Source organism: Ochlerotatus camptorhynchus, unplaced genomic scaffold, assembly GCF_037179485.1.
Source record: "Ochlerotatus camptorhynchus isolate MF236.1 unplaced genomic scaffold, CSIRO-AGI_Acam_v1.1 ptg000020l, whole genome shotgun sequence".
Classification (NCBI taxonomy): domain Eukaryota; kingdom Metazoa; phylum Arthropoda; class Insecta; order Diptera; family Culicidae; genus Ochlerotatus; species Ochlerotatus camptorhynchus.
In genome coordinates, this window is record NW_027040512.1 from 1017663 (window position 1) to 1043028 (window position 25366).

The 25366-nt window shown below is 36.3% G+C and overlaps 1 protein-coding gene and 1 long non-coding RNA gene across 2 annotated transcripts in view; both read left to right on the top strand.

The window, feature by feature from the left end:
• LOC135703267 (uncharacterized) overlaps window positions 1–10944 on the top strand; it is a 29161-nt gene extending 18217 nt beyond the window's left edge. The window contains exon 3 of the long non-coding RNA XR_010517737.1: window positions 7582–10944. This is a non-coding gene — a long non-coding RNA (uncharacterized LOC135703267). The remainder of the gene's footprint in view (window positions 1–7581) is intronic.
• Window positions 10945–20754: 9810 nt separating this feature from the next.
• LOC135703303 (uncharacterized) overlaps window positions 20755–25366 on the top strand; it is a 148891-nt gene continuing 144279 nt past the window's right edge. The window contains exons 1-2 of the mRNA XM_065224489.1: window positions 20755–20847; window positions 20926–21139. Of these exons, the coding sequence (XP_065080561.1) occupies window positions 20755–20847; window positions 20926–21139 (307 nt within the window). The remainder of the gene's footprint in view (window positions 20848–20925; window positions 21140–25366) is intronic.

The following is a 25366-nucleotide window of genomic DNA, read 5'->3' on the forward strand; positions in this document are numbered from 1 at the left end:
GATCACGCCTTCCTTCGGATGGGAAGTAAAGCCGTTGGTCCCCGATTCATGAGTTGATGGGTCGATAGGTAGGGTCCAGGTGTGGGAGTTGCCTTCCTGGCACGTCGGTAGCATTGGTGCTCAGCACGGAAAACAAGATCGACGGAAAAAACAAACCAAAGGAAAAAAAAAAAAACATTTTATATATTTGTAACATATGGCTTGAATTGTAATTTCTGGTCAAGTACTAATCTAAGATATTTCACTTGACTTGACCAAGAAATTGGAACTCCGTTCGTAGTGACTATGCGACTACTACTAGGTTTCAAAAAGGAAGCTCTGGGCTTATGTGAGAATATTATAAGATGAGTTTTGAAAGCGTTGGGAGAAATCTTCCATTTTTGTAAATAAGAGAAGAAAATATCGAAACTTTTCTGCAGATAACACGAAGACCTCTTCCTTTAGCGGAAATACCTGTATCATCGACGAACAAAGATTTATGGCAACCCTGAGGCAAATCAGGGAGGTCCAAAGTGGTTGTGACGAGCAGAATGTATCGGTTTCGGATACCAAAATGCTGGGGGAAGCAATGAAGCAATTGTCTTCTGTTGCTGACTCTATCACTGGTATACGAAACAACGTTGCTGCTCAGATAGACAACGCGTTGAGAATTGGCATGGAAAAAATGCAACAAAATTTGAACGATTCATTAAGTTGCTTTGAAAAATTAGACTAGTTCATGTTTTGAAATTAGTAAGGAAAAAAATGTAGCTGCAACGAATGGCGCATCTAGGACGGTTCATTCTGAATTGGACCGAAATCCCAGACGCAAAAAAACGTAAATTTCAAAATAGTGACAACGACTGGCAGGCGACTGATGATGTTGTAAAAAGATCTAGTCATGCAAGTAAAAGTAAAAATATTAGTAACAGTAAAAGTAACATTAACAGTAACAGTAACATTTACAGTAACAGTAACAAACCAGATAATCGTAAGACTCGTCCGGTCATTGTCCAAACAACCTTGCGAAGATACTCGTAAGTTTTTGAAAACTCAGTTGGATCCAAAAACACACAAAATCAGTAATTTTAGGAATGGTAAAGATGGCTCCATTATTGTTGAGTGTGCAACAGGAGCAAACGTAAGTGATGTAAAAATGGTATTGAAAGCAATCTGGGTGAAAAATATAGTGCTGTTGTTCCCACTTCGGTGCCAAGATTAAAAATAGTGGGCATGAGCGATCAGTTTTCCTCCGATGTCTTTATTGACTACTTAAAAAGTCAAAATGAAGACATCGCTATTAATGATGTAAAAGTAGTGAACATGTTTGAAAATCCACGCTTCACTTATAACAAGTTTAGTGTTGTAATTGAAGTCGATGTCGATACTTATAAATGTTTGTTATGTGCGAAAAAAGTAAATGTACACGCTATTTCAAAACTACCCAAATTTGGGTAGCATCCACCCAGATTGGTCAAAACTGAACCTACCCAAAAATGGGTAAACTATGTTGGGAGTGACAAGTTGACAAATGGACAACATCGACATGAATCCGATCGACTTTGTTCATTTGTCAACTGGTAGCTTCCAACATAGTTTACCCATTTTTGGGTAGGTTCAGTTTTGACCGATCTGGGTGTATTTTACCCAAATTTGGGTAGTTTTGAAATAGCGTGTAAGGTTTGATCGGTGCTCGATAGTTCCCGCGATTATTGTGTTGAGATGCTTCAAATGTGGAGAATTTGGGCACAAGAGCATGGATTGTAAAAATTGTGATAGATGCTCTAGGTGCAGCCAACAACGCAAAACGTCAGAGTGTATGTCGAATGTATTAATTGTTTGAAAACGAATAAAGAACGAAAAATGAACTTGGATGTCAACCATGCCGCATTTAGCTCGGAATGTTTGCTCTATAAAAGACTTTTTGATCAGAAGAAAAGCAGCTTGCGTTTCAATAAATAGCAGCCAAGTTCCAGGAATGTGAATCAATTCGATTTTTTATACTTGAATATTGCGGGGTTGTCAACAAACTACGTAGCATTATGTCAGATTGTTGAGGAAAAACGTCCTCTTTTAGTTTTATTATCTGAAACTCATATTGTAGAAACTGAAGCTTTTGATCAGCATAGTATTCCGGGATATATTGTTACTGCTTGTTTATCACATTCTAGACACACTGCCGGTGTTGCTATTTATGTCAAAGAATCAGTTCAATTCAACCTTCGTACCAACGAAGTTATTGATGGCAACTGGTTCTTGGGCATTACAGTTGTACGTGGCATGAAGACGGGTAATTATGGTGTTTTGTATCATTCTCCCAGTTCTAGTGACCAGCGTTTTGTTGAAGTTTTAGAGAACTGGCTCGAGACATTCCTTGATTCTAGTAAATTAAATATATTGGCTGGTGATTTTAATATTAATTGGCGTGATAACCATAATTCGAATCATTTGAAGCGTTTAGCTGAGTTTTTTAATTTAAAGCAAACGGTAAATGAATATACGCGTATTTCCAGGCACAGTAGAACTTTAATTGACCACGTTTATTCCAATTTTGATTCCATTTGTTCAGTTACGGATACTGATTTGAAAATAACCGATCATGAGACTTTAGTGATTAATGTCTTAGACCATGTTAACGATAACGATAATTTTGTAAAATTGAAGTGCTGGAGGAAATATTCGAAGCAAGCTGTTTCAAACCTTGTTGAGAGAAGCCTGGATTTTCCATTCGCGGCCGGTAACTTAGATGAATCTACAGCTGTTCTTAATAACGCTTTGAAAACGTGTACCAATCAACTAGTTGAGCAAAAGTTTGTTTCATTGAAAAACTCGAACAGCTGGTACAATTTGGATCTTTTGCGTCTTAAACGGAAAAGGGACAAATGGTACAAAAAGTTTTGTAGATCAAATAATGACAATTATTGGAATAGGTACACAATCGCGACGTAATAAGTATTCACAATCGATAAAGAAAACTCGTTGTGAATATGTTCAAAGGAAGATTGATCAGCATCAAAACAACAGCAAAGACTTATGGAAAATTTTGAAATCTTTATTAAAACCTAGTAATTGCAAACCGCGGTCCATAACTTTTAATGGCACATTAGGACACTCAGAACAAGTAATTGCAGCTAAGTTTAATGATTATTTAGTAGATAGCGTTTCATTGGTTAATCAATCTATTGAATTGGTCGATGAACCTGACGAAATAATACAGCCAGTTAATAGTAGTTGTAGATTTGAAGTTTTTCACCCAATCACATTAGATGAACTTAGAGTTATTTGTTTTTCATTAGGAAAATCGGCTGGAATAGATAATGTTAATGCTAGAGTTATTCAAGATTGCTTTCATGTCATTGGCCACATCTTTCTGGACCTTATTAATAAATCATTGCAGAATGGACATGTACCACAAATTTGGAAGGAATCCTTAGTGGTTCCTATTCAAAAAGTTTCTGGAACGATTAAAGCCGAAGAGTTTCGTCCCATCAACATGTTGCACACATTAGAGAAAATCTTAGAACTTGTTGTTAAAGGCCAGCTGTTGGAGTATTTGAATAGCAACTCTTTGTTGATACCAGAAAAATCGGGATATCGGGAAGGTCATTCTTGTGAAACCGCGTTGAATTTGGTGTTAGCAAAGTGGAAAGACAACTTGGAGCGTAAAGATACGATTTTTGCTGTTTTTTTGGATCTTAAACACGCTTTTGAAACAATTTCTAGGCCCTTATTGTTAAGATCAATCAAGCGCTTTGGAATTACGAGTACTGTATATAAATGGTTTGAAAGCTATTTGTCTGACAGAACTCAACGGACTGTTTTTAATGATTCTGTTTTCAGTCCCGTGGGGAATAACCTTGTAGTGCCCCAGGGAAGTGTATTAGAGCCCCTGTTATTTACTATGTATATTAATGACATGCGACGTGTTTTACGATTTTGTGACATTAATCTTTTTGCAGATGATACTGTGTTATTCATTGCAGCTAAGGATTGAGATGATACCGTTTTACACTTGAATGAAGATTTGCGTTCTCTAAGTAGATGGTTGAAGTATAAGCAGTTAAAATTGAATACAAGTAAAACTAAATTTATGGTAATTTCGCGGAATCGATTAAATGAGAACGTCTCTGTTGTAATTGATGATGAGACTATTGATCGCGTTCAGGAGATTAAATATCTTGGCGTGATTATTGATGACAAACTTAAGTTCAACTCTCACATTGACAATGTCATCAAGAAAATTGCCAAGAAGTATGGAATTCTATGTCGACTGAAAAACAATTTAACTATTGCCAGTAATTACAGCTATACAAATCAATCATCTCTCCTCATCTAGACTTTTGCACTTCCATTTTTTTTCTGGCAAATGAAATACAAATATCGAGATTACATCGCTTGCAGAATAAAATAATGCGTTTGATTTTGAGATGTAATAGATTCACTTCCTCAACTTTGATGCTAGACGCCTTACAATGGTTGTCGGTGAAGCAAAGGATTGTATATTTGACTGTGGTGTTCATTTTTAAAGTAGTTAACGGTTTGCTGCCTCGATATTTGTGTGATCGAATTAAAAGAGGAAGTGACTTTCATAGATATAATACTAGAAACGCGGTTGAAATAAGAACACCACATTTCTTTACTTGTGCTTCACAAAATTCATTATATTATAAAGGAATGAATGTTTTCAATTCGATGCCTAGACATATCAAACGTTTAGCAACACTTACAGAATTTAAAAGACACTGCATTTCACACGTTAAAACTGTCTTTTGAACGGTTATCCAGTGATTTTTTTTATGAATTGACAAACTATGTATCTTGAAGAAGTAATCTCTAACGGATTATTTTATATGGATAGCTGTCATAACGGCTTTTTAATTATTATTGTAACACTGCAAAAACTATTTCTGTTCACCACGAGGGTGAGGATGGATTTTTAATATTTGATTTAATAGTAGATTAATTTAAAAAAAAAAGTAGTCTACAAAGGTTTGAGCCTCGCGCGCGTATTACGGATATAGAGGACTGAATTTAACATTTGATAAAAAAAAGCAATTTTGAAGCTTATTTGGAATATACCTTCCCAAGTAACAATCTAAATGCTTGGAAGATTTATTCTTATTTTATCATTGTTTTATCATAGCATCCCTTGCAGCCTATGGTTGTATTACGGTTTTGTGTGCTTGTCATAAAATAAAGCCATCAAGTCGAATATAAAACTGTTTTATGACTACTAAATTATAACTCAGACTTCATAGTTTTAATGGTAGCTGTAAGGTGGCTCTGTATCACTACTTATAACTGCAGAATAAAACCAAAACAAAACATACATTATGTTTTATGGCATACTTTTTATGACCGATATAAAACTTGAAGCTGTCTTAAACCTTCATCAAAACCTCATTTCAACTATCATCTTTATCAGAGTCCTAAGATTCATAGTAAGAAATATACTACAGCAATATCAAAAAAAATCTCTGAAAATTGTTACCAATATAAAAAACAAATCTATTCAGATACATGAAATAAACCTCTTCAGTGCTTTTGAACACGATGAAGATGAGACAATCGCCACTATGAAACTCCTGGAGTATCTACAGTTATGGGCTCCCTCATTTAACATAAGGCACAGTGCGGTGAATAAGCTTTTAAAAATATTGAATGAGCGGCTTTCCGATACACTTCCGACAGATCCACGAACCCTTCTTAAAACAACGCAGACAGTTTCACTTAATCCGGTTGGAGATGGCCAGTATTTGCATCACGGCTTTACACCTTGTATTGTAAAAGCTTTTTGTGGATCCAATAAGCATTTCTTACATCTTGATTACTAGAGAAAATAGGAGGATCGCATGGAATGTTGACTTTTTGACAGGTTGCCATGGTTTTTGTTTTGTTTTGATTCGCTGTACCGAATAAAACCAGCAACCTAGTTATAGAGCTTAAATATAACTTAACGCTCTCAATTTGCACTACGAAATGCTAAGATACAACCATTAGGTTTATGTTATGCTATTTAATTCCAATCTAGGAGAATATGTTATATTGAGGTATTTTTAAGGAGTAGCAAGTTATAACGAAAAAAAATGTCGCCGTATGAATACATTTCACACAGTATGAATAATTACGCTTTAATTGATAGGCGATAAAACACTTTCATACATCTATGTATAATTAAATAACGTGTGACTGGTTATTGCTCAACAGTAGTAAAAGTTTTACTATAAATAGATAATCTTTTAATGACTCTTTAATGCATAGTGCTATTGCAGACAAATTAAAAATATCCCTATATTGTAGTATTCATATGGCGCACTAAATGTATGCTCCTATTTGGTATAATAATCACCATAAATATTGCACGGCATGCTCTGAAGCATATACAGATTGGTTCAAAGTTGTGATAAAGTCGTCTTATTTTCAATATACAATAATATCAGCTATTATTACAAACTGACAAGGAATATGATTTCACATCAAACATCGAAAGAATAAAACCACAATAAAATATTTCTCAATATTAACTATCATCCAAAAACCCCAACTTAAAACCTTCAAGGTTGTCAAAATGTTTTGTGTATCATGTTTTATCAACTTCTTCAGGAGCGATTTATGCGGTTGTAATATAAATTTATGGTAGTCATCAAAAGGTTGTTAAAACTTTCTGACCTGGAGGAGGTTTTATGTTTTCATTTTTAACAACCACGTGTAGAGTGTGATAAAACTGACATAAAACCTATGCTCTTAAGGTAGTTTGAATATCAAATTTTAACGAATACATTAAAACTGGGCCAATTGGCCATGACATAGCTGTATAGCGGTTCTCAGGAGGTTGTTAAAGCAATGTGGTCGTCAGTGAAGGTTTTATAATTTGGTTATATCAACTGCTTTAGAACTTCAATAAAACAAAAATTGTTGCTTGGGTGAGTTAGTAGTAAGTTTTCAGGCAAATGTTAGGTTGTTCGTGAGCATTCCTGACATTGCTGAAAATTATAATAGCATCAGATTGCGGGGTTACTAGTGTAATAGGATGCTTTGTTGATTGTTCATTAACTCTTGATTGCTTAAAATACTTATGAATATTTTAGGTGGACAAAAAGGCGAACTAAGAGGTGGACGCCTGAGCTTTTCCACATTTATATCGCTGTGAAGCAACTGTAAACTCTAGAGGGAATTTATATCTGTAACTGAAACCAGTTCGATTTTGTTTGCCAACCTGGTTAAAATGTCATATTTAATTATCTTAAAGATAAATCGTCCAGCTCAAACCTTTGTAGGGGTAAGAGGTGGGACCATCATCATCATCAAAAGAGTATAAAATATCGGCCTAAGAATGCTACCTTGAGCAACTACTGCTCTAACAGGCATTTGTTCAGATTTGGAATTTTGATAAATTACCTAAAGAGTTCTGTCAGTTAAATCATTTTGAATTAATTTCCTAATATAGAGTGGAAAAATAAACTTTATCATGCCAAACACTGTCGAATGCTTTTCCTATGTCTAGAAGAGTAACTCCAGTTGAGTAGCCTTCAGATTTGTTTCAATGAATAGACATGAAATACTAATGATTAATGTTACTAATAGATTGTGCTTTTTTTTTAGGAACAATAATGGAGCCCACCAAGGAAACAGTCGTCAGAGGCAGCTATGCATGGCGTGGCTATACTGGCAATCATGGCAACAAATACGAAGAAGATTTAGCATGTGCGCTGTTTGAGCGAGCATCTTTGCGGAAATCTGAATTCATACTGGCCTCAGAAATGAAGAACGCTGGAAAATTCGATGATGTGGTCATAATTTTTGAAGAACCGAAGGAAGTGTGGTTGTTCCAAGTCAAACACAAAAACAGCTCAGATGGTTCAAAACCAATATCGTTCAACAATTTGTTTCCAAAGACGCGTGTGGAAAATTATGATTTTGCTATTATCAAGTACATGCAGTCGTATTTAGACGTTATTCAAAAAGATGACTTCAAGGGGTTGAAGATGCGATTTTTTATCCTAACCAATAAATCATTAGACGATAGCAATAGTCAGCTTAGAGAGTTGGTGGACATCGAGGTCTGTGAACAAAATGAAGTGAACCCAATAATGAAGTTTGCTGAATCGGACGATTGCTACAAAAGATTCAGACCAAAAAAGGATAAAATGAAAGATTTACTGAAGTTGATGAACACCGAACTACATGCCATTAGGGATGCGATCATTGAACTCTTCAAAAGTGGAAAAGTTTCGGAAATACTAATCAACTACAAAACACCGTTGCAGAAGATCCTGGAAGTTTCATGCAACAATCTAAAGCTCTCCAAGCATGGTTCCACCCATGAATGGCTGTACAATGAGCTACTAAAAGATATTGATGGAAAATTAATAGAAAAAAATCCAGCGATTCAATCATTTATAAAAGGTAAATCTAGGAACACCCAACTACCAACGTATTTAACTGAAGATAGCGTGAGCAAGTTCTTTCAGCATCTAACTTTCTGTGTAAACCAACCAAGTGATCTAATTGAAACCATCGAGAATGATCTTCGCTCATGGATGAGAGATTGGATTCCACCGGACGATCTTGGCAAATCACAATTGGAACTGCCTTCCGTCAAATTTATTAAATGTTTTAAAAATTGGATCAATTCTAAAAGTTACAAGGATAAAGCATACAAGGATAAGAGTTACTTATCTTATAAAGAGGGACGTTCTTGTGTCGAAGAAATAACTAGACAACTGAGTGATCATTTTTCACAACGTAAATATATTGGAAGCTCGTACATAGAAAGAAAATTAATTGATAACAATCATATTACAAGCGACCATGAATTCATCAAACGATTAATAGACGACCAAGCAGAAAACAAATTTTCTCTTTTCATCGGAGAGCCTGGTATGGGAAAAACAACTATCCTCCAATACATTGCCTTCGAAGTTCAAAAGAAATCCGATATTGATGTGTTCTTGATATATTTGAAAGACTTAAAGGAAAGGCTCGAAGCAGGCTGTGAAAATTTAGAAGAGGTTTACAAAATTCTGCAATCGGCTCTTTCAGAAACCAGCTTGACAATTTTGAAATACAATCTAGAAAGCAACGCAAATCTTACTTTAATCCTGTTTGATGGGTTCGATGAGATCACTTTTCATAACGAGGCAATCGCCGTATTTAGGCAATTATTGTCAAAGAAGAATATTCGAGTGATTGTAAGTGGTAGATATCATGTCAAAGATATTCTTGAAACAGAATTTAGAGCAAGGGCGCTCATAATGATTCCATTTAAAAACAATGACCAAATTATGGCTTTGAAAAATTCATGGGAAGCTTCCGATGATTCAATGGAATTTAAAATTTTTTCAACTCAATTGCTCGAAAAATTCTACTCGGACATAAATAGCTATTACTCTGGATTCTTTGGTATTCCGCTCCAGATTCGATTTTTGGCGGAAGTATATTCTGATGATTTCCACCAATATTTAAATACTGCTCCAGATAAACGTGCACAAGATATTTTCCCGAAAGAAAAATTTAATGTTGTCTCATTGTTTAAAAAGTTTGTAGAATTTTCGTTTCAAATCAAATTGAAGAAATTAAGAGACAAAGATGCTTACCGAAATATCGACATGTCAAGTGATGACGAAGAGCGCCGTCAGTTGAAATACTTTACTATTGAGCATCAAATAGCTGCCTGGCATGACATTTCTAGTTATCTTCTTAAGAAATTAATCATATCGTTCAAAATCGTATCGGGTGAACACAAAAGTCAGTACAACCTACTCCAAAACCGAATCAAAGACGGAAAAGAGTACTCTCCTCTATTTAATATTTCCAAACGCAATCTTAGATTCGTACACCGATCCTATGCTGAATTTTTCGTTGCAACGTATCTATATGATCATATCCAAAAATGGAATCCAATTTTTTACAAAATACTTCGTCTTTATGAAACAGTTCGAAGATTTTTCTTTATGCTAACTGAAGAACAGTTTTCAGAACTATCAGAGCAACTGATTGCCTTGAGCGATATTTGTAAAAAAAAACCTTATGTTACATTCTGGGCATGTGAAGCAAATGTTGTAAAAGTAGTAAAGGGACTACTACAAAGGAAAGACTACAAAACTAAAACACTCAAAGAATATGGATCGTTATTACACACTGCGACGGGTGCTGGTAATTATGAGATGGTTTTATTGTTACTTGATTATGGCATAGATGCGAATTTGATGGCCATGGTTGCTATACCATGGTTTGAAAAAAATATAAGTTCGCTGCACATTGCTAGTGCCGCGGGGAATCTAGAAATTGCTAAACTTCTCCTCGATCGATCTGCCAACGTGGATCATCAGGATGAAAATAATAAAACACCTCTGCACTATGCAAGTAAAAATGGGCATATATGTATTGTTAAACTCCTCATCGATCGATCTGCCAAAGTGGATCATCAGGATGAATATAATAAAACACCTCTCCACTATGCAAGAGAAAATGGGCATCTAGATATTGTTGAACTTCTCCTCGATAACATGAAGCAACAATAGTCACGAACCTTCCAAGAAAATCGACCTTTCGATGCCTTCAGGGCCAGACTAGACTCTTAGCCCGTCAACGAGAAGCATTCGCGAGGTATCTTGAAAGCACATTCAGCTCAGCTCGCCAACGAGAATCATTCGCGAGGTATCTATGAAGATCTCCCTCCAGTCTCTCGGTAGACGAGTTTTGGAGCAGACATAATCCACTCCCAACCAGCCAACAACAAGCATGCCTTTCAAAAAGAGAAGTCTATTCACTACTCTTGCTCTGTTATAATTGGAATAACTGCACATCGAAATATCCAATTTGAAACTAAACCAATATTTTCATTGAACTAAAATTTAAAAACACTGTATGCAAAAGCTGCCGTCAGATAAGAGAATTCTGAAATACTTTACTATAACGGATGAAGAGAAAATGGGCATCTAGATATTTTAAAACTTCTGCTCGATCGATCTGCCATCGTTGATCATCATGATAATGAAAACGAACACCTCTCTACTATGCAGGTGAAAATGGGCATCTAGAAATGGTTAAACTTTATCAGGATGAAGAATAAAGAACACCTCTCCACTGTGAAAATGATGCATTGTTGATGATTGTTCTGCAGGTTATTACACTATTCAATGTCCAAACAGTCCAACATGCTTTTCTTCTGTACGAAATCCCTCAACTATTGATTTAGTCTTAACTGATTCATGTCAACTTTGTAGCCAATTGGTTACTCATGCTGACTTCGGTTCTGATCACCTTCCAGTAACTTTTGAAATATCCCAAGAAATAATTTGTAATCCCAACAGTTCTATTTTCAATTACCATAGAGCTGATTGGGAGCAATATCGAACATTTATGGAATATAACTTCGATCCAAACATTCCTTTGCAAACCAAAGATGAAATTAATTATGCTCTTGAATCTCTGACTACTGCTATAGTTGAAGCAAGAGCTGCCTCAGTACCAAAATGCGAGGTTAAATTCGATTCAATTATAATAGACGACGATCTTCAGCTCTTGATCCGTCTTAAAAATGTCCGTAGGAGACAATATGAAAGAACACGCGATCCTGCCATGAAAGTTATCTGGTGGGAATTGCAAAACCAAATTAAAAAGCGATTATCTGCCCTGAGGAACAAAACTTTTGAAAATAATGTTTCTAAATTAGACCCGAGTTCCAAACCCTTTTGGAAACTTACAAAAATTTAGAAAAAAAAACCTCAAAAGCCTATTCCACCGCTTTAGGGGAAGTTCACCACTCCGAAAAAAATAATTATGATTTGATTTTTCTAAAAATATTGAAAAAAGGTATCAAAATAAAAAAAATCACATTTTTTCTAATTTCTCAAAGAAAATTCACGAGCAACAAAATTTTTATAAATCATTATGGCATAAAGTTGAACTCAAAAAACCACAAAACATCGACTTTTCGGTTTTTCTGAGAGTCCCATTTTTTCATGATGAGATAGAAAAAATATTTTTACATGTAATTTTTGATAAAAATCTATGGTAGAAACTGATTTTCTTGAAATTTTGATATTTTTTCCCAATATTTTTAGAAAAATAAAAACGTACCGAAAATATTTTTTTTATTTTCGGGCCGGTAAGCTAAAGAAGATGGTAAAATTTTGATCACATATTTGGAAAAAGCTCAGAAACTTAGTAAGCAACTCGAGAGTTTCCATAATTTCAGTTTAGGTCTTACTAGTCCTATTGAGAATCAGGTTGCTCGGGATTATCTGAATATTTTCTCTCGGGAAAATATTTTTGATGATTCCTGGGGGAAAAAAGTTTTATAATATGAAAGTTCCAGGGGGTACCTCGTCTTTCTTGGTAAAATTATTTAACAGATGTTTCCATTTGGCATACTATCCTGATAAATGGAAAAATGCAAAAGTTGTTCCTATTTTTAAGCTGGATAAAAATCCAGCTGAAGCTTCTAGCTACCGTCCAATAATTTTGCTTTCTTCATCAAGTAAACTTTTAGAAAAGATAATTTTAAGTAGAATGAAGCTTCACATCAATACGAACTCAATTTTTGCAGATGAGCAGTTTGGATTTCTCCATGGGCATTCAACTACTCATCAACTCTTAAGAGTTACCAATTTAATTCGTTCAAACATATCTGAAGGCCACTCAACTGGAGTTGCTCTTCTAGACATAGAAAAAGCATTCAACAGTGTTTGGCATGAAGGTTTGATTGCTAAATTGAAAAAGTTTAATTTTCCATTTTATATTATGAAATTAGTTCAAAATTATTTAACTGACGGAACTCTGTAGGTAAATTATCAAAATTCCAAATCTGATCGACTACCTGTAAGAGCAGGAGTTCCTCAGGGTAGCATTATTGGGCCTATATTGTATAACATTTTCACTTCGGACCTCCCTGATTAGCCTCAGGGTTGCCACAAATCTTTGTTCGCTGATGACACAGGCATTTCCGCTAAAGGAAGAAGTTTTCGTATTATTTGCAGCAGACTGCAGAAAAGTTTAGATATTTTCTCTTCTTATTTAAAAAAATGGAAGATTTCTCCCAACGCTTCCAAAACTCAACTTATAATATTTCCACATAAGCCTAGAGCTTCCTTGTTGAAACCTAGTAGTAGTCACATAGTCACTATGAACGGAGTTCCAATTTCCTGGTCAATCCAATTGAAATATCTTGGATTAGTACTTGACCAAAAATTAACTTTTAAAGATCACATTGAGGGCATTCAAGCCAAATCTAACAAACGTGTAAAATGTTTGTATCCTCTTATAAACAGGAAATCCAAACATTGCCTGACGAATAAACTTCTAATATTTAAACACGTTTTTAGACCCGCCATGCTTTACGCTGTGTCAATATGGTCTAGTTGTTGCACTACCAGGAAAAAAGCACTTCGAAGGATTCAGAATAAAGCTCTGAAGATGATTTTGAAGTTGCCTCCCTGGTACAGTTCTCTCCAGGTACATAGAATTTCGAATGTTGAGATTTTAGAGCAAATGTCGAACAAAATAATTAATAATTTCAGGCAAAAATTGTTGCAATCCTCAATTGCAATGATTAATTCTCTTTATACTTAGATAAGATTTAGTTTTAGTATTTGGTTTTAATGTGTTAATTGTTAAACTGACATGCAGGCTTAAAAAAACTGTTTAAAATACTGAATTGCCAAAGCAGGAGCAATGTAAAAACACTAAGATATATATCATAACAATTAAGCAGAACACTATATTTCATGATGATATTAATCGGTACTCTCAGCCCTTCAACGAGAAGCATTTGCGAGGTATCTTGAAAACTCTTAGCAGAGCATAATCAACACCCACATTCAGCTCAGCTCGCCAACGAGAACAATACGCAAGGTATCTATGAAGATCTCCCTCCAGTCTCTCGGTAGACGAGTTTTGGAGCAGACAGAATCCACTCCCAACCAGCCAACAACAAGCATGCCTTTCAAAAAGAGAAGTCCATTCACTACCGTTGCTCTGTTATAATTGGAATAACTGCACATCGAAATATCCAATTTGAAACTAATCCAATGTTGTCATTGAATTAAAATTTAAAATCATTGTATGCAAAAGCTGCTGCCAGATAAGCAAATTCTGAAATACTTTGCTTTAACGGATGAACAGGAAAATGGTTGGGTTGTGGAAGAGAACGAGTTTCGAAAGTCAGTTCATTATTGATTGACACCCCTGATTCGTTAATCAGTATTATATAAACGCACCAAATTGATTAGTTCCGTGCAGTGTTGGCACATTCATCAACCAAATGATATTTTTCCGCTCTCATACGCTCTCAACATCACGCGTGATATTGAAACAAAATATCATGCTTGGTATTGATTTTACAAGCTCCTTTAATATTGCGAAACTATTCACAACGTTCAAAAAATCAAGCTGAGAGTTGACTCGACACAAAAATGATGCCGTTGCCCATTGTTTTCTTAGAAAGAGAAAGTATAGTTTGCTATCTCTTTTAACTCTTCACCGACGGCAGACACGAAGTGGCTGCTGCCAGTCGTTATGGATGTTTCGGTTGCGTTGGGTTCGGGTGTAAAGCAATAATCATGAAATTCAATCTCTCCACAGTTGAGATTTGCAGCTGGTGAGTTTTGTTAGATTGATATTCCGAGCTTGCAAAATTAACCGCAGATGTTTGCTTGTTAATTTTTGTTTACGAAAATCAAGCGTAATCTTGAGCATTGTGATTTTTTTACGTTTTCATAACACTGGTTCCGTGCATCACTAGCACCTTGAGGTTTTGCAATACCTTTGAAATTCATGCTATCGCTACTCACCCATATTGTTCAAAGCGTTATTTATGTGACCCGGTGATGATTCATCAGATAAAACTATATTATACCCACGTACAAAAGCGCTTCGTTTATTTCACCGAGTGCCTCTGGATCAATCTAAATTTTTAAACCTATATTAAAATATCATTCATCATTACAAACAGTTTCAGGCTGAATAGCAAAAGAAAATAAAGATTTCTCGCCACCTAAAATCACGTCCGATTGAGCTCAAATATCGCACAGGTCTAAACATTTTGCACAAGGGTCATATTTTTCCCATACATTCATTGGCACCCTAATGAAGATATACATTTTTACGTTCATGTAGTCATTAGGGCAAATTTTGAAAAGTGAAAGATTGAAATGAGTTTTTCTTGGAAATGTAACTTTGTGAAATTTTCAGGATCTTTATCTGAGAATGGATATTGAATACATAAAATGATCTTGAATTTTAATTTTGTAAAGATTTTACAGTTTATCAAATATATCTTAATCCTGATATATTCTGATTTTAAGATCACAAGCTAGGATACTTTCCTAAATTTGGGTACTCAGATAAATGTTATGATCAAGGGCGTAGACAATATTTGAAGAACTTGGACTTGGCATAAGCAAGGCATAAATATAAACGACACCTAAAGAAAGCACATTTTGCACTTAAAATGTTCATAACTACCAGAAAACCTTAGTCAGGAGCAATTAACTTTGAAAATGATAAATAGACAAGTGGAAAGTAGCAATAGAAAATAAATGTTTCATCGGTAAAACTGCGAAAATAAGCAACAGTTAATTGAAAAGTTGCAACGGATAATTAAAAAAAAAAATAGAAAATATATTTTGGACATTATCTTATCACCATTTGTGGCACCATTTGGCCACATCAAACTTCACTATTTTTTCACTGAGTTCTCCTTTTTAGGGGTTTGTCATCATCCACTGATATCATAAACTCCGTTTTGACTTTTGTCAAGACTCTCTCTAGACTGTCTCTAGACTGTCTCTAGACTGTGTCTAGACTGTGTGAATTTCTTTATTCCAAACGGTTTTTATGTTTACAATGTGTTGTTCAAATAATCTAGTACTTCACCATTATAATGAATGGAGAGGGATATGTATCGGAGAGAGTAATCGGTCTCGATCCTAATTGGTTGTTATTTTGCATCTTTCTTTCGTGCGCTCGGAGGGCTTAAGCTCATGCGCGCGAAAGGGAGAATTGTATTGTCGCGTGGGTGAGTTTTCTATTCCGTGGGAATGTTTGTCGTCGGTCGCGTGCTTCGAGTGGATGTCAGCGTTTACGTTTTCGTTCTTTGTCAACCGTTCTGGTTTCTTCATGTGTGGTGAGAATATGATAGGTATGCAGTTAGGATGGTCATAGTCACTTGTTCGTTCTGAGGCAATAAATTAACCTTTCGAAATCTCAAGTGTGAAATGATGATGGTTGTCTTTGGTGTTAGGAAATTGGTTCTGGAAAATGTTGTTTTACAGTGGGAATGGATTGTTGGGTACGTCTCGGATTGCAAACATGCATTTTGTGAATTTGGGTCGATCGGGTCTTAACGTTAATGTCTTTTGAAATTTATTGTCGTGGGATAGTTTTGTCTGGTCATGACTTGGTCGGTTTTGTGGGAACGTAATTTGCATGTCTAATTGAAATTGAAAAAGTTAAGGTTTGTACCTTACAATATGTTTGAGCAATAAAAAACCTTGAATGATTCATGAAAAGTTGATGAGTTTTCAATTAAAACTCTAGAAGAAGCAATGAAAAACTAAAAATAAGCACACAAAAATAAATAAAAAGTGAGCAATAAAATCAACGAAGTCAATTTATTATTGCTCGCTTTTTAATGGTATAGTGCTGCGATGCCTCCCGACAGTTAATGTCCTGATAATTGGTGATGTCTGATATTTACTAGATTAATGGAGTGCACAGCAAATGATCAGTAGGTATTCGACTAATTTTTAAGCTAACATAAGATCGGCCGGATTTTTGTGGCAGGCAGCATATGAAGGTAGAATTATGATCGCGAGCATCAAAGATCAAACAATCAGAACATGTTGTCACCAATGTACAGGAGGGAAGATGATTAAATAAACATTACAATCAGAAAAGATTTCGTTTTTTCCGAAAGAAAATCCATAAATTCTAGCTCAAGAGAATGGGTTATTCATGGGCAAAGGACGGATGCAGGGGTCGAGTGAATGCACTCATTTTCACATTGTTATAAGTATACGAACTTAATAGTTCATCAAATTCCGAGTAACTTATGCGTTTAACACTTCGAACACGATGCCTTCGAAAGCCGCAAGTGTGCATTGACATAGCTTAGCCATTTCTTGATGAATCCCAAAAACTGTGGTGCCACTAGAATTCCTACGATCGGAAGGTTATTTTGATTGCAAAATATTGAAAATAGGGTCGTCTACTTTTTTCAAAGCGAAAAGAGTCGTTACACGTTTTTTTTTCTAAAAAGGTGTGTTTATAGGTTTTGCAAATGGCTTAAGATCTATTAGTTTGATTAATGAGCATAAATGTTCATAATTAGCCAGAGCACAGTCATGGTTCCTATATATGGATCATGAAAACAATGGAACGGTCTTCTGGAAGAGTGGTCAATCCACGAAACTGATTTTGGATATTATCCCTATCCCTATCCGGATGATATTTTAAACGGATAACATTCGAGTTAAAATTATGCGGGTAGAAAAAAAGTGGATAGGGATAATATTTAAAATGTTCTTGCACATGGCAAATCTGAAGAATGTTTCTTCTAAGATAGGCTTCAATATAACATAACGTGGAGGAGCGCCAACAAAGAAAGTCAAAAGGCCCACAAGTAACGACATTCAAAATAAGGTTTATTAAAGGAGTTTGGACTCACATTAAACCTGATCATAAAATGATCATGGTAGGGCTTATACTAGACAAAAAAATACTCTTAAAGATCACAAGACTACAAAAATCAACAGAGAAATATTAAAGATACTGGAAATTAAGAAAAAAATATCCAGATGAGCTGCGAAAGATAGCATCAAAAACTATACTAATATGAAAACAGTAGAAGAGTGTTAAGAAGACTTAGCTAATAGGATGAAGAAGGCAGCTTCAAGAGCTTTGTTGTTGTTGAAAACTTTAATATGTTGAATTATAAGTACAAGCTACTAACGGCGCCGGTGGTGTAGTGGTAAGCGTGATTACCTCTCACCCCAACAGGCCTGGGTTCAATCTCAGTCGGCGCCGCCGGGATGTTCTGAGGCATAACATCTCTGATCACGCCTTTCTTCGGATGGGAAGTAAAGCCGTTGGTCCCCGGTTCATGAGTTGATGGGTCGATAGGTAGGGTCCAGGTGTGGGAGCTGCCTTCCTGGCACGTCGGTAGCATTGGTGCTCAGCACGGAAAACAAGATCGACGGAAAAAACAAAACCAAAGGAAAAAAAAAAGTACAAGCTAGGTTATCGTAGGCAGGAATACAATTAAGCTGTTAAGAAACACAAGGAGAAAGAAATAATGGATGTTTTTTAGAAATTTGAACGATTTTGATGTAAGTCAGAGACTAAGACAAGCATATAACTATTTGAAAGGATATGCGAAGCAGAAAAAGAGAAAGGTTGCACAGATCACTTCAAAAACATGGGGAAATATACCAAAGGAAAGCGAAGGTCCAGAGATAGAACTGTGCACAGAACATGATCAAGTACCACTCCCAAATCCACTGACCAGCACTGACCATTCAGTTTTCATGCAACGGAAAATCAGCAGGATCAGATCTAGTTTTTATGGAGTTTATGAAAGGCACGGACGAAGATCTACATATAGAATAAGATGCCAGAAGAATGGTACAGGACAACACAAATCCCTATACCAAAGAAGGCAGGAGCGACGGAGGCAGATCATTCACAACGAAAAGATCAACTGATGATCACAAGAAGAGCATTGGAATAGCGGTAACGACCTGATAGTCTTAGCACTAGATATAAGAAAAACTTTCGATACAGTTAAGGATATTCTTCAAGGCTTAGATGCTCCCTCAAGAATAGTGGACAGAATTCTGATGTGCGTTAAAGACGAAATTACTACGGTATTTTGGGAATTTCAATACTCTGAGGAAGTTAAACGTGATAAAGGCATTAAGCAAAGCTGCCCTCTTCATTATTCGACGCAGCAAGGTTTGACCAATGTTTCGAAAGAAATTCCTGAATTAAAATTTTTAGACTTTGGCTGTTTAGTACTTCCTTTGATTTTGGCGTTTGCTGATTACTTATTGATTATTGCTAGGAACTTAAGAAAGATGGAGGCAGTATTGAAAATCATCACAAAAGAGTTGCAGAAAGTTGGCTTGAGTATAAATTAGGATAAACGCCAGATTATGTTTAGATATCCCAACAATAAAGCAAAACTCCCCCAGAACAGGTTACATTAAATGGAAAAACATTTAGGCTTGGGGACCGCATTAAATACCTTGGAGTATGTCTAACAGCAGAACTGAATAGAAAATTAACCAATAGAGACAGGTGAAAACTAGCAGAATGGTGCATAGTAGATTTTTGTAAACACTTTCATCCGAGTTGGGAGTTGAGGAAGACTATATATAAAACAGTATTAGCTCCAGCACTTATCTATGGCACTAAAGTAGCCGTTCTTACAAAAAAACAGTAGGATTTCTCTAGCTAATTATGACAAACTTTTTTTACGTTATATAGACAGTGAATGTAAGAGAAAGGAAAAATCAAAATTTAACGCTAACAAATTGCTCGACGGTACTTTTGGGAGAGAACATAATCATTCCATCAGACTAGCATTCAATATGAATTTTTGGCTGAAGATAGGGAAAACATTAAAGTTAAAACGGAAGAGATTTATAAATAAGATAATAGTGAAATTTCAGAATTGCTGATAGATGAAATTGAAATCAAAATACACCAATCGATAGGAAATAGCTCACGAATCTGCTGAAATAAATACTATTCCAATTTTCCATTCAAATTTTTTGAAAAATGTACAGTAAGGTTTCCTCAATCCAGTCATCATAATCGAGAACTACACTTATATTACGTAGGACTACGTCTGTAATTTCTAAATGAGGAAACACTAGGTGAAAACCGAAAATGGAACATGCAACGAAATAATGAAAGATGTTGAACGTTAATAACTCAGCTGCCCCTGGACCAATTTCAATAATTATATAACCAATCGATCAGAAATATTTCTACGCATCTGACTGCTTTCGACTGTTGATTTTCAACAATAAACTATTGAAAAAGTGGTAAATGTCAAGCATTGTCCAAAAGCATCGAAATAACCGACAAATCCATCAATTACGTACATGCATCAGAGACTCGTTTATAGACGAAACATGTCGATGTAGCATTGCTGCTTCCCCAACACAGTCAACAGAGAGTCGTTAGTAGACGAAACAAGTCGAAGTGGCATTCACCTCCGATCTTCGGGCGTGTGCGAATAAGGCGGATGCAATTGCGTAACATATTGCACACTCATCGCCCTATTCAGAACCACACGCCCCCAACGACCACACAAAGTTGTAATCTTGTAACCAAACTTGGAAGCAGGGATGCAAGTGAATTTGATCGATTCTTTTCATCGACTTTCTGTTTCGTTAATAACTCGACGGCAAACATATTCATTGATACGTTTGTTGTTCTGGATGATAGAAGAGCATAGCAGAAATAGTGCGAAATAGGTTAGTGAAACCATGGTAATCAAAAGTTTCAGTTTCAGTGAGATTGACGGACCCTTCTTAACAAACCATCCTGTGGGAAGCTTAATAAGTATTGCGAATCGCATTATTCGAACGGAATTAGAACTAATGATTTCCCTTCCAGCCATTCCGCCGAGATTCTCAACACTTCCGACGTGAACAGCTATCAACACATACACCAATCACGGCGGCGAGATCTTCTTCCGACCATCTACCACAGTCCAATCGATCCGATATCCTAACTATCAGAGCTCGAACGCTATCAATGATGTTAGATTACTATCCACATCCCCAACTACCTGCCATTTACGCAGCCCTCTACCCGTACAGAAACCGGACGAATTGGAGCTCAAAAAAGGATGTAAGCCTGCTTGGCACCACTAAAAGCACAATTTTCAACAGCTTTTCTCAAAGTTTCCTACAATCTACTACGTCACAGAACGCTACCAAGGGGGCCTGCCGGCAGCAAAAGTCCGGAGCATTCTCGGTTAACGTGCAAAAAGATAACGAAAGCGGTGGAGCAAACAGCAACAGCAGCATCCGAATCAATCCGGGATGTATGTCGAATCCGTGTGGAAGGAAATCGCTTCAGATAGAAACAGTGCTGCCACGGCCGGAGGCAATCCATCTCAAGCTGCTGTGTAGCCTGTCAAGTAAAAGAAATATTCGTCAGCAGCTAGTTTGATGAAGCGAGTGGCTAACATCAAACGATCGAAATCTTCGACATCGAATGACGGAGGAACGACTAATCCTGCGTAATCGATGGATAATCCGGTGTTCGAGAACAGTCCGGGTTCTGCAGCCGTGAAATCCAATTTACAGCAGATTATGAATACAGTGTACGTTAGGTACCTATGGTTCTTGAAAACTTACGAGTTAAATGGTGCGATCCTACTCTGCGTACCTGCTAATTGTGTTTATTAATCAAGAAATAAACATTACTTTTTATTGGTTTTATTCGATTGCCATTTTTGTTTCTTTAAAATATATGAAATCAACCATTTAAAATCCTAGTTAGAGAAGCAGTTAGTCGATATCCCTTTTATTTCATTGCACCCGCAGCTCAGCGACAATTCAATTAAATTCGTGATGTTGCCATCTCCGACCACTGTGTGTCTCCCCTTAGCCCAACATCCTAGTTACACCTAAGACATTAATGATTATACTACGAGGAATTTGAGCCTACTGATAACATGTTCTAAGAAATGAATTTATATTTTTCTACCAAACACTGATTAAAAGGTTTCGATTCATTCCAAATCCCATTCAAGATAGTGTTTATCTTGCTAGATAACAAGAAGGCACAAAAAGTCAGTTCTGAATCATCGAATCAGTAGGCTACATATTCAGCTGAGCGAACATTTTTTTTTTGTTAGCTTGTTTTTGCACAAAGCATTCTTTCAGTAATTTGGCTTTTTACTGCATTTCAAATGTAATCCCAAGTAAATGAGCTACTTTAATTGTGACCTAGACTATTCAATGTCAAATAAAATAATTAATGCCAATTGAAAAGCACAGTTTCCTTCGCATCATATTATACATTTTTCCTTATAGGCGAATTAAAAAAAGAAGAGTGTAATGTCTGTTTGTCTGTGGTTCGATGAAGATTTGCAGGTTTTCAAAAGATATTGTTTTCGTTCTTAGTGACCTTCATGGCCTATAAAATGCTCAATTTATTTTTCAAGGTGATAATTTTATACGTTTCTTGCTCATTTCTTATTTTTTGGTGAGCGTTTTTGAAATTTTCCCTGGGAAATTCATTGTGCTTTTTGGGTCTTTTTTTACCTTTATATTGCTCAAAAATTTTTCGATCGTCAATTAGTTCGGACGCGTTTTTTAGTCGCTACTGGCCACGTGCTTTTTTGTTTTTACTATTTTTGCTTACGTCTCGTTTGAATACTAATTGTGAAATTTGCCAATCAGATTCTGCCACCGATTCGGTAATGTGGGCTTGTGCTGGATGTTCAAGAAAATTTCATGCTGGCTGCGTGGAAGTACCTGTTCTACGAGGATCGCTACGGAGGAATGAAAAACGCCAGGTTGATGTCATGTCTTACATGCTGCCGTGCTGTAGCTCGTGCCAAAATTTAATCACGGCTAACTTTGAGTTTAATTCGCTTGTAGAGCAACAGGCGAAATTGACGGATCAAATTAATGAAAACACAGAGGTGACTCATCGCTCTACAGTTCACCTTAATAACACAAGCATAGTACACGAAGTTATCGACCGCCTTGAAGTGTTACTCGTCGATATAAAAAAAACAGCTGACGGCAACTGGAAGCAGTGGTTCTACTGGCAATGTCAGTGCCATTAAAAACCATATTACATCGCTATTTAATATAGCGATGCAAGCTTCCCAACAAACCATATCGTCATCAATGAACTCAATGATGACAGGTATAGGCGATGACCTGAAATGTTTGAATGACGATATGAAACAAATAAAAGATTTAACTTTAGACATCGCTTCACCCATGCATAACAACCCGATGTTGTGTTTGGAGATATTAGACGAGCTTAAAATCTTTATCAGCGAATATAAATGAAATTGATTCCAAAATCAAAAATTGCACTCCAAAATCAGTTGACTCGTTGGAATACGAGTTGAACGACATTAACAGTATACAGGCGATAGATCACTCAGGCTGGCGCCTTCTTGGTTCCAGAAAGGTATGGAAAGCTGACTGGACAGAATACGATAATCGTAAACTGTATAGATTAAATCAGCAAAAACAAGCTGAAAAAGCACGAAAGCGAAAAAAGCAGGCACGCAATAATATCAACAACCATGCTCACTCCACTGCCACTCACCAGAACAGAAGGAATGATTACGGCAACAATAACAATCACAGCAATAATAACTGCAACAATGACGGAGGTCGCAACCGCCTTCTCCCACCGGACAGGATTCTTCTAGCGGCAGCAAAAGAGAGATTCTCTAAGCCACCACAGTCAATTACAGTTTCAGGGAGGAGACGAATTTCAACCTAATCACGGCAATCAACCCAACTGGACGAAACCTGGATGTGGTTCTACTTCATCATGTGAGGCATGCTATGCGCAACACTCGTGTTTTCGGCGCCATTGACGCACTTCGTAGAGGAAGCAATCAACCATAGCACTACCGAACCCGAGAAACAATACATTTTATCCAATTTGACGAATTCCGAACAGCTTGAAGGAATGATAAATAGTTTTTATACTAATAGCTATAACGATACGTTAGTTCAAAGCCAACCAAATTTTACAACTGAGGCAGTTCTTACAGCCTCCTCTCAACTAGAGTCAAGTGAAATTGTAGTATATTGCCAAAACTTCAATCGCATGAGAAGTGCATTGAAAATGAACGAAATCCATAAAAAAATTGTAGGTTGCTCCTTTGCAATAATTTTGGGTACTGAAACTAATTGGGACGAATGTGTTAGAAGTGAGGAAGTATTCGGAAACAATTACAATGTTTTTAGGGATGACCGTGATTTGCATTCGTCGGAAAAGAAGTCAGGAGGTGGAGTTCTTATAGCTATTTCTCCAAAATTTAATGCTGAAATCATCGCAGCTACAAAGTTTAGAGAATTTGAACATTTATGGGTGAAAGTGCATATGGCTGGTGAAAAACACATATTTGGCTCGGTGTATTTTCCCCCCAACAATGCCCGTTAAGAAACATATGAAAAGTTTTTCAATATTGCTGAAGAAATTACAGCTAGTCTTGGCCTGAAGTAAAAATTCATATTTACGGAGACTTCAACCAACGTACTATTGACTTCATTCCAGACTCTGAAAATGATACTATTTTACTTCCAATCGTTGGGGAACATGAAACACTTCAGTTTATTTTTGACAAAACTGCTTGTTTAGGTCTTATTATCTGGTTATATAAAAAATCATCAAAATTGCTATTTAGATCTGTTATTGACGAATATTCAGGAAGATTTCTGTGTAACCGATTCACTTCATCCATTATGGAAAAACGAAGCGTTTCACACAGCAATCGAATTTTCTTTATTTGTGCATGAATATAAAAGACCCTACGATTGTGAGTATGAAGAGGTTTTTAATTATCATTCTGCAAATTACGAAAATATTAAATTTAGATTAAGTAACATAAATTGCCAAACGATTTTTAGGAATGAAGAAAATGTTGAAACTGCTGTTGACGTCTTCTACAAAATAATATTTGAAATAATATTTGAAGAAATTCCATTAAAAAGAAGAAAACGTCAAAGTTACTCAAAACATCCTGTTTGGTATAACAGTCGAATTATAAACTTAAAAAATCGAAAGCAAAAGGCACATAAGGCTTATAAAAAGTTGGAAGGGTTGTATACTAGATACGACCGCAGGGTTGGCGTTGGATAACGTCTGTTATGTGTTGTACTTAATTGTGTATATTATATTTTAGGAATATTCCTTAATAACTCTTTTGCAAAAGTCTGGTGGCCCTGAAAAGGGCCGTTTTGTTGGGCTGATGTTGTTGGGTTTGTTCTACTCTTTCGCCCTGGAGGAGCTTTGGAATGATGTTGGTAGTTCGAAGACAGACAGCATCTCCCCTTCCAGCGTTCCCACACCCCGACTGTAGTCCCCAAATTTAAGTGTAACTGTAATATTCTGGAAAGAAATTGTCTTCAAAACTAACTCTTTGTCGAATTATTGGTGGCCCTGAAAACGGCCGTTTTGGTTGTGGTTTTGGAATGATGGTTATGCCGAGCATGGGTACCGGATGGCGATGGCGATTTTGATGAGCGGTTTGCATGCCGGGCGCTTTGCTTCAACCACGAGTGCGGTGAACTCCGGGTAAATATTATTACCAATCAGTAGAACAGCGCTAGGTGGTATGATGAACCGGGAAATCCACTCGAGATGTCGACAGGGTAGATGG